At 57.8% G+C, this 9,563-nt stretch overlaps 1 protein-coding gene across 1 annotated transcript in view; it reads right to left on the bottom strand.

Moving 5' to 3' along the window:
• Positions 1-441: 441 nt before the first annotated feature.
• DSCAML1 (DS cell adhesion molecule like 1) overlaps positions 442-9,563 on the bottom strand; it is a 79,354-nt gene continuing 70,232 nt past the window's right edge. The window contains exons 20-33 of the mRNA XM_052697472.1: positions 9,259-9,398; positions 7,627-7,780; positions 7,332-7,449; positions 7,087-7,250; positions 6,906-7,004; positions 5,370-5,558; positions 4,764-5,051; positions 4,538-4,693; positions 4,391-4,421; positions 4,118-4,236; positions 3,730-3,882; positions 3,413-3,607; positions 2,904-3,215; positions 442-1,330 (exon numbers count right to left, since the gene is read on the bottom strand). Coding sequence (XP_052553432.1) covers positions 888-1,330; positions 2,904-3,215; positions 3,413-3,607; positions 3,730-3,882; positions 4,118-4,236; positions 4,391-4,421; positions 4,538-4,693; positions 4,764-5,051; positions 5,370-5,558; positions 6,906-7,004; positions 7,087-7,250; positions 7,332-7,449; positions 7,627-7,780; positions 9,259-9,398 — 2,561 coding nt within the window. The 3' untranslated portion in view covers positions 442-887. The remainder of the gene's footprint in view (positions 1,331-2,903; positions 3,216-3,412; positions 3,608-3,729; positions 3,883-4,117; positions 4,237-4,390; positions 4,422-4,537; positions 4,694-4,763; positions 5,052-5,369; positions 5,559-6,905; positions 7,005-7,086; positions 7,251-7,331; positions 7,450-7,626; positions 7,781-9,258; positions 9,399-9,563) is intronic.

Here is a 9,563-nt window from a genome sequence, read left to right as displayed (position 1 = left end):
ATGCAAGTTGGAAAACTTGGCGTATCGTCTCCGGCCACCTGTTAAACGGAGGGAAAGAAGTTGTGTAAAAGTAAATGCCATTCACAACAGCTCTTGGGATTTGTGCTTTGAGGAGGGGGCATTCCTGCCCGCCCCCAGCGCTCCTTGGCACAGGGCAGCTCTGACAGTCACCACAACTGATGAAAATACAAGAAACTGTCATTGCCGCTCATTTTCTGGGTCTCCCCTCCATAAAACCCACTGCTGCCAAGGCAGCTTCCAGCTTCGCTGGGTTTAAAGCGTTGTAGGACTGCAACAAGCAGATGGCAAAGGGGGATGTGCTGAGCAGCAGCAGCTAGCAGAGGTAATAAGGGGTGAATGAGAGCCCGATGCCAACAGCACTGGCACCAACTGCTGCCCTCCCCATCCTGGCCGGCGCTCAGCCACCGCAGAACACCCAGCTATAAACATAACCTTTATTGCACACAGCGCTGGTTTTTTTTTCATAGAAAAAGGTATTAACACATAAGCATTTGCAAATTGAAGCAACTCCTGTTGTTTTCAGAACAGTAAAATAGCATGCAATGTCTTTGAGACGTTCCTTTGTCAAAACCACCGACGAGATCAGGGGGGGAAAACAAAACAAAACAAAAAAAGTCGCCGAGTCTTTCCTTGTGCCCCTCTCAAAATGATGTGAAATATATATATGTTTACATATATATTATATTCTTTTTTTCTTTTCATCTGTAACATCAAATTCTTTGTGCCCTGTTTTTTGTTTTTTGTTCGTCTGTTTGTTTTCCATCTGGAGAAGAAGAAAATAGTTTCATTTATACAAAAGAGTTCCTTATGTACAGGTCCGTGATTTAAATAGAAATAGGGGCGGGCAGGGGCTGAGTCCGCGGCGCCTACACCAGCGTGTAGGACTTGGAATAGGCTCCGGCGCCCTGCTTCTGCGCCCTGCCCGCGCCCGACGTGCTCATCTCCAGCAGCGAGTCCCGCGAGCCCCCGACCTTGGAGTGCGCGGCGGTGGCGGCGGCGGTGGCGGCGGGGGGCTCGGCAGGGGCGGCGGGCGCTGGGGCGGGTGCCGGCGCGGTGCTGGCCGCGGTGGGCATGGGTAGAGTCCTTTGAGGTAAGGTGGTGGAGGAGGAGGAGGAGGAGGAGGGAGGAGGAAGGCCCGGGGGTTTGGCGGCGGGGTCCAGCGTCAGGTGCCGGGCAGGGGGGTGGTAACCACGGGCCAGGCTGCGGATGGAGGCTTCGCGGGGAGGCACCACAGGGCACGGCTCGTGGGAGTCTGGCTTGCGGAAGAAGGCGTCCGACTTGACGTAGAGCGGGAGGTTGCAGTAATCGCCTGAGAGAGGGGAGAGGGGAGGTGAGGATGGGGAGCGGCGCGCCCTGGGGGTGGAGCTGAGCGCCGCTGCCCGGACTGCGCTGTGCTACCGCGCTGGGGCTGTGATGGATTTCTGCTTTATGGCTATGGGACGTGTTGTGTGCTGCGCCTGCTGCTTTTCAGGGAATGGTTTGGGTGGAAGGGAGCTGAAGGCCGCCTGGTGCCGCTCCCTGCAGCGCACAGGGACACCCACAGCTCAGCAGTGCTCACAGCCCCGTCCAGCCTGACCTTGGCTGTCTGCAGGGACGGGGCACCACCGCCTCTCTGGGCAACCTGTGCCAGCGCCTCACCGCCCTCACTGCCAAACCTTCTTCCTCAGCTCCACCTCAATCTCCCCTTTTCATCTGAAACCATTTTCCCTTCTCCTCCATTTCTGGCATCACACAAGGCGATGGAGAAGGAGCAGGATAGCAGCATCCCTCAGGGTCTGAGTGCCTGTGATTTCCAAGCACCATGGCTCCCTCTTTTCCTACATCTGTGATCGTTGGAACATTTGTCTACAGATGTGCAACATCTGCAAGAGAGGGCTCCATTGAGATCAGGTGTACAACAGCTGGAAAAAGTTGGCCACATCTGTAGCAGCAGACTCCCCCTATGGGAACAGATGCACATCTGTGAGAGCTGGGCCACGTGGCAACATCTGGAAGCATCTGCAAGGGTGTGCAGTTCGGAGCAGGGTGAAACATCTGGCCACATCTGGAATGGTGCGGGGGGCACATCTAGAACAGATGTGGCCAGCTGTCCCTCCCTCTTGCACATCTGGAAAGAGATGTGCAAGAGTAGGCTAAAGCAGCCGGCCACATCTGGAACAGGTGTGCAACAGCTGGAAGCATCTGGCAACAGCTGGAACAGCTGGCCTCTGTTCACTGGATCTATTAGAACCTGACCCGATCTCACAGGTTCTGCCAGATTCTGATACTCCATGATAGGATATTAAAAATTCCTTTTGAAACGTGCTGGTGTTTGGAAGACTCTGGAACAATGATGTATTCTGTTGAGCTATTAGATTTCCTGAGATTCTTTCAGATTCTGTCAGACTCTAATGCATTTTTTCACAACCTGACAAGTCGCTTAAAGCCTACTGCAATCTGTCAGAATCTCTTGAAATCCAATAAAATCGGTCAGCATCTATTTTATCGTCAGGCTCTTGAATCTATCGGAATAGTTTTTAATAGTTTTCCAGCATTGATTGAAATGCTGCAGGTTCTGGGAAATCCTGACATCACGTTAGATTCTGTCTCAATCCCTAAACGTTGTGTCAGAATCTCTTACAACCTCCTGGCATGCATCAGCCTCTGACAGATCGTATCAACATCTATTAGGTTCTGACACAGCCCAACAGCTTCTGACACGCGTGTGTTACGATACGTGTACCATTTGTGTTTTAATGCAAACAAGCATGCGAAAAGCATGATACTGAAATACAGCCACTGGGCAGAGAGGGGCAAAGGGAGCATGAAAAGGCTGCTCCTGTGCCTTCCCTTTGCAGCAAGCACCTTGCCCTGCCTCTACGCTCGTATTTGACTCAACTTACTCTTGCTGGCACGGTGTGGGATGGGCACGGCCACGCTCTTGCCGCGCTCACTGTCTTGGGGCTTGGGTGGGGATGCGGTGAAGCGGCAGATGCCGGGCTCTGAGGGGGTGCTCATGGAGGTCATGCTGTCGGCATTGTCTGTGGTGCCCGTGGTCATCTGATCCGAGGAGCTGTCGGAGATGAAGCACTCGGTGATCTCGAACTTGGCGTGCTGCAGCTGCTCCTCCAGCTTGGCGTGCTCGTAGGCGCGCGCCAGCTCCTCGTAGGTGGACGAGGCGCTCTCGGTTGACACCATGCTGTTCCGGCCCTTGTCTGCAGAGGGAGAGAGCATCGGGTCCTCACCACCCCTATCCCACGACTGGGAACGCCATCTCCACCTTTCCCTTGCCCGCGTGTCCCCGGCAGTGGGGCTCAGAAGCCACCAAGGACCCCAAGCGGCCAAGCTGTCCCCCAATCCTTCTGCCACCCAGCACTCATCCTGTTGGTTGAGCACCGTCCCCATCACATACCGGTGTCCTGCGAGAGGCTGGCGCTGTAGCTGTCGCTCTCAGTGACGGTGATGCCGTGCTGGGAGCCCACCGTCCGCCAGTCCGAGGTCAGGGTGCGCGCCGGGGTGGACGCCTGGCACTTGGTGAGGGTCCATTGGCTTGAGTAGCGGTTGCGAGTGCTGTGAGCAGACTTCACGCTCTTCCTTGACACGGGGTCTATGGCACAGTGATGACAACATCATGCGGGCTCAGTCCCAGAGTCCCAGACCACCTCTTTACCCACTGGGGGAGATGCCCCGTGGCCCTCTCGCCCACAGCACACCCAGCCCAGCACTCACTGGTGCCGGGGCGAATGTCCGACATATCGATGAGCGGCCCCGTGTTCTGGATCAGGGCAGGGTGATGCAATGAGACGCCTGTGCAGAAGCTCTGGGGATTCACGGCTTGGCTGAACTCAGTGTCTGTCACCGGGATCGTGGCTTTGTCGTCTCCTGTGGGGAGCAGCTGCAGGTCAGAGCTCTTTCCATAGCAAGGCCTGCTCGTCTGTGCCCAGCTCACTCACCACATCCCCTGGCACCTCCTGCCCCTCTGTGCACCAGAGCATCCCTGGGGTGGGGATGGGGTGGGATAGGAAACCCCCTAAACCAGAGCACCCCTATACCCCAGGAGGAAGGGGTCTACCCAGGGACACTGTGCCCTCCCCTGCAGTCCCCACTCTGTGCTTACCCAGCTGCTTGATGCCCTCCTTGTCCTCGATGAGGAGCTGCACGCGGGGGATGTCGATGTGCAGACGGGGGCCCTGCGGGGGCCCCTTCACCGGCGTGTCAAAGCTGCGGTTATTCTTGCTGTGAGGTAAGAGGGGACGCACACCCGGCGATTACTGGGGAGAGCCCCCGCGGCTCGAGCCTGGCACAGGTTGGGACTCCCCATGCACCAGCCATGGGCTCAGCACCCCCCGGCCCCCCAGACCCTGTGCCAGGAGCTCACCCCGGGACCCACCTTATCAGCATCTCTGCCAAGCTCTTGGCATCTGTGTTAAAAGAGGGGAAAAGAGGATGGGAGCTTTTTGAGCCTTCAGGCATCACCGTGGTACATCGCGCAGAGGTAAGGGACCCCATCCTGCACACAGTACCCAGCCCCTCTCACCTCGCAGCCGCTTCAGCCGCTTCTCCTTCCTCTTCTTGCGGATGATGAAGAGTAGGGCCACTCCCAGCGTGGCCAGGATGATGGGGCAGGCGATGGTGAACAGCTTCTTCACATCGTCCCCTTCCCCTTGCGCAGACTTGATGGGTGGGATGGTGCCTGCAGACCAGGCGCGTGCTCAGCACTCCAGCCCTCCATGGGACAGCACAGCCCCCCGTTCCCCACTCACTGCCATCGTAGTCCAACGTGGCGAACTGCGTGCTCTCATTGCCGCAGCCCGCGCTGTTGCAGGCCTTCATGCGCAGCTCATACCAGGTGGCCTCACGCAGCTCGGTCAGGAAGACCTCTCCGGAGCTGTTGGTGCGCAGGCTCTGCCAGCCCCAGTTGCCCTTGGGGCGGTACTCCAGGACGATGGCGGTGATGGGGCAGCCCCCGCTGCTCCAGCCCTGCAGGTTGAGCCTGGCATGCGTGGAGTTGATGTGGGTGAAGAGGTGCTGGTCCTTGCTGAAGGAGGGCTCTGTGGGATGGGAGCCATCAGCGTCACAGCGCGGAGCTGAGGACGGGGTGTCCCCATTCCAGTGCGCCCCATCCCTGAGTTTCTAAACCAAGGAGCTATGTGGGAAGTAAGTGTGCAGCAGGCGAACCCAGAGATGCACGCACACAGGGAGCCCCCGAGCCAAAGCACCTGCATCTCTTTGGGCTGTGCACAAAGGCGTACGATGGCAGAGGTTCCAGGGCAGAAATAAATCAGCTGCAGTGGCGGTGACTGCGGCAGCGCCGGGTTCATTTGCCACCAGCCCAGCAGCAGTCAATCCAGCCCTCCTGCCCTGCTCACCTCTGCCGTGGGTCTTGGCCTCGATGATCTCGCTGATTCGCCCGGCCCCCACACTGTTCTTGGCCGCCAGCTTCACCTTGTACCAGGTCCCGCACTTGAGGCTCTCCAGCTTGAAGGAGCGCTCGGAAGAGCTGATGAAGACATCCTTCCACTCCTCACTGTTGTCCACCGAGTACTGCAGCACGAAGCCTGCGGGTTGAAGGAGGAGGGGGGCTGCGTGCACGGCCAGCACAGAGACCCCAGGAGCGCCATCCCATCACAGCACGGCCCGGCTGCAGGCAGCCCTCAGCCCGTGCTGAGCAGCTCCGTGCTCTGCGCCCGCCTCCACCACCAATTACTGCGGTTGTGCACGGGAGCGCGGGGAGCGCGGAACGTGATTGATTGGTGTGAGGCTATAAAGGGAAAGCCAGAATTAACTAGCTCCCTCGGGAAGCCGCTCGGAAGTTGCTTCTGTCATTGAACGCCGCCTCCTTTCCCATGATTAAGAGTATTAGGAAGCTCACTGTGTCCTGGATGAGCAAACCTGTTACGCTGCCGGCGGACAGATGTCAGAGAAGGGCACTCTGGGTTTCCCCATGCAGGGGCACAGCAGTCGGAACACGGTGCAGCGATGCCTGGCGCAGCACAGAGCTGCTCACCCAGTGCTGAGCGTGTGCCCCAGACCAGCATGGGGCTGCTTAAGGTGCCCACCACCATGGGGCTGCCCGCACCCACTGCTGCTCTGCCCATGCCACGCACCTCCTGGCCACGGGGACGGAGCTTGGCTGCCCTGCAGTGTGTGCACAATGGCCCCGTTGCTGTGGGAACCACCACTGTGACCATTTTGACCTTTTTGGCGATGCAAAATCCCCACTTACTTCCCCATCACATCGCCAGATTTGGCTATTTTCATGTTTCCCTTTGCCAATTCTCAAGCAAAGATAGCGGCTGTTCTCCGTGTGCATCGGGAGCCAAACAGAGCTCTGCTTCCTGCACCACTGCCTCCATCACCCCATGATGGAAGCACGGGACACTTGAGCTGCCCCGTCCCCATCCCCTTGCCCACCCAGCACCCCACTGCTTGCCACCCGGCATTCATTTATTTAGTACATGCAGCATGTTTTTAATATTTCTAATCCAATTATAACCAAATTTATCAACAGAGTCCACTGGAGTGAAAGGCTGCTGGCTGGGGAGATTTGCTTGTAATTACTTTCATGCTTTTAATTAATTGTAAGCGAGGTCTCCTTCCCCTCTCCCCGCTCCCCCCTCCGTGCGCAGCTGTTTCCACGTATAATTCATCAGATGAATCAGAGCAGAAATGAGGCTCTGGGAGGCTGGGGTGGTCCCACAGCCCTCCTGCAGCCCGCAGACACCAGGATGAGCCCGGCAGAGCTCCAGAACTGGAGCCACCAGCACCTGCGTAATTAACGGCGTGCCCTTTGTTAGCTGCCTCACTCCCTGCATCCTGCTGAAAGAGGCACTCGTGAAGAGCAGCATCCCTCCTGCAAGCGTTAACCTTATTTTGGAGCATGTGGGGTGGCTCTGGGGATGTACCTCGGATGGAGCTGCCCCCGTTGTCCCCAGGAATCCACGCCAGTGTGATGGAGGAGGCCGAGGTCTTGGACACAGTCAGGCGAGGCTGGTCTGGGGGTACTGTGGAGGAGCACAAACGTATGTGAGCACCACGCACACCCCGACCCCACAGCACGCACCGTGTTCCAGCAGTACCCCTCACCTTGCACCAGCAGGTTGATGATGATGGTGTCGAAGCCCCAGGTGTTGGTGGCAGTGCAGGTGTAGTAGCCAGAGTCCTCTGCCTTCACCGAGCGCAGCACCAGCGTGCCATTGGCCTGAATCAGGCGGTGCCCATCCACTGTCACTGGGATGGCAGAGTCCTCACTGCCAGGGGGAGCAGAACATGTCAGCCCCACAGGACTGCAGCCAGCAGTGCTCCCTGTCCCATGTTACAGCACCCAGTACCTGTCCTTGGTCCACTTGATGGCGGGGACTGGCTCCCCGACCGAGTTGCAGGGCAGCCTCACATCCTTCATCCAGGGGGTGGTGACAGTGCCTCCAAAGGAGATGATCTTGGCCGGAGCTGGGGAGCAAGGAGGAGGTCAGCCTCACTGCTGGCACCCATTGCTGAGCCCAGAGCACTGTCAGAGTGGCCACGCTGAGATGCACTGAGCACGATGGCTCTGGCTTTGCATGTGGCCAATCCTCTGCATGGGACCAGCATGCTTGTCCCACAGAGGCACCCACACATCCCCCATACCTTTCCCAGCAGGCTCGATGGTGACTTTCTCACTGATGTTGCCACGGCCCGCAGAGGTGACAGCAGCCACCCACAGCATGTACTGCTGCCCACGGTTCAGGTGTGCGATGCGGTAGAAGAGCTGATCTGGGCTGGTCTCGTACTCACTGGGGGCCTGCAGGGGGGCAGGCAGGAGAGGGCACGGCTCTGTTAGAGCCTCATTCACACAGCCCTCATCCTGGGCACACAGACACTTGGAGAACAGCATTAGCACGAGCGAAACAGCACCTGAACTGTCAGCTGGGAAAATTCATCCTTGGCCATCTGCCTGCATCCGGGCATCCCCACCAGCATGATACTCAGGGCATCGCTACCAACCAGCATCTCCATGCCCTGGTACTCAGAGCACCACCATCACTCCCATACCCAAGGTATCCTCAAGGCCAGCAAGTTTAAGCCCTGCGCCCATCACTCGGCAGAGAGCTGCACTGCCCCACTGCCCCACTGCCCCACCCAGCTCTCCAGCAGCACACCTCCTCCAGGTGCTGTGGCTTCACCCCCCAGCAGCAGCTCTGCTCTGCCCGGTGTTTCTTAATGCCGGTGTAAGCCGGCTGGTGTCGTAATTTCTCCAGGGAGCCCAGGCCAGTGCACGAGGAACAGATGGCAGCGACGGCATGATTTGTTCCAGAGAAATGATGCTTCCTGGCCGCCCCGGGCTGCAGTGGGGCACAGGGTAGGCCCTAGCTGGGGCAGCCAAACCCTTCAGCATGGCGGTGGCAGAGATGGGGTCCCTAAAGTCCCGGAGGGTCTCCAGCACTGCCCACAGATGTCCCAGCCCCATGGGGTCCCTTTGGCACGCTCTGGCTGCCAGCCCCACAGTGCAGGCACACAACCTCTGCGTGTGTGCCGTGCGTCAAGGCCACATCTCCTGCATACCACACTGGGGAGAGCCATCCTCAAGCGCTTCCCCACTGCCTCAACCGTGGCACGAGATGGAGATGCCATCACGAGGGATGGACGTGTTACTTCTGTGTGCACACAGGGCTGCGCGTGGGCATCTGCGCATTCATCGTCTCCAAACATGCACCCTGGTGTGGCCCGCAGATGTGAACGCACCCCACAAGCAGACACCTATATGAATATTGCATGGTATACATAATTTTTTTTAACCAAATGACAGTTTTGACAAGATGCCAGGAAAACAATATCGGATCCCAGCGGTTTTACCAGTTGCTTTGATGAAAAGATTATGTTGCCCTGGAAACCAGAGGCTCAGATAGTGAAATGAGTTTGAGAAGGAGCTTTTGATAAGCACCAGTCTGCAGACCTCCCATCAACCTCTCTCTCACCAAGGAGGGATGGGACCAGGTTGAATTTATGTTTTATTTTTGGTTGTCTGTTTGCATGTTTCCCATTCTGGAGTGAGCGTTGAGATGGGAGAACACTGGAGGGAGGCAGCAGGTGACTCACGGATCACTCCAGGGTGCCCTGGGCACCCCTGCACTGCCGCAGGCTGGATGCATGGCACCACCTGCATCATCTCTTGGCAGCATATGGGGCAGGTTCCCCCCTAACCCTATTTCTGCCTCCATCCAGAAGCTCCATAGCTCCCCAACTCCCACCCCCAGCCCGTCCCCATCGCTGTGCCCTTACCGGTTGTCCGGAGCCGGGGCTGGAGCAGAAGATGGTGTACTTGCGGATGATGCCGTTGGGCTTTGCTGGGGGCAGCCAGGACACCACCACGCTGCTGGCAGAGGATGGCACAGCCTTGATGCCAGCCGGGGGACCTGGAACTGAAGGAGCAGGTGTGTGATGGCACTGACAACACAGGAGGAACATGGGGGCCACTTGTACCAACCCTGTGGCTCATGGTTGTGGCCACTTCCATGCTAGCCCAGACTCCTGCCCACATGGAGGCAGGAGAGTTAATTGCAGCACTGGTTTAGAAACGGTGTTTG

Source organism: Tympanuchus pallidicinctus, unplaced genomic scaffold (genome assembly GCF_026119805.1).
Source record: "Tympanuchus pallidicinctus isolate F22 unplaced genomic scaffold, pur_lepc_1.0 scaffold30, whole genome shotgun sequence".
Classification (NCBI taxonomy): Eukaryota; Metazoa; Chordata; class Aves; order Galliformes; family Phasianidae; genus Tympanuchus; species Tympanuchus pallidicinctus.
This window is presented reverse-complemented; position numbering and strand designations above follow the sequence as displayed.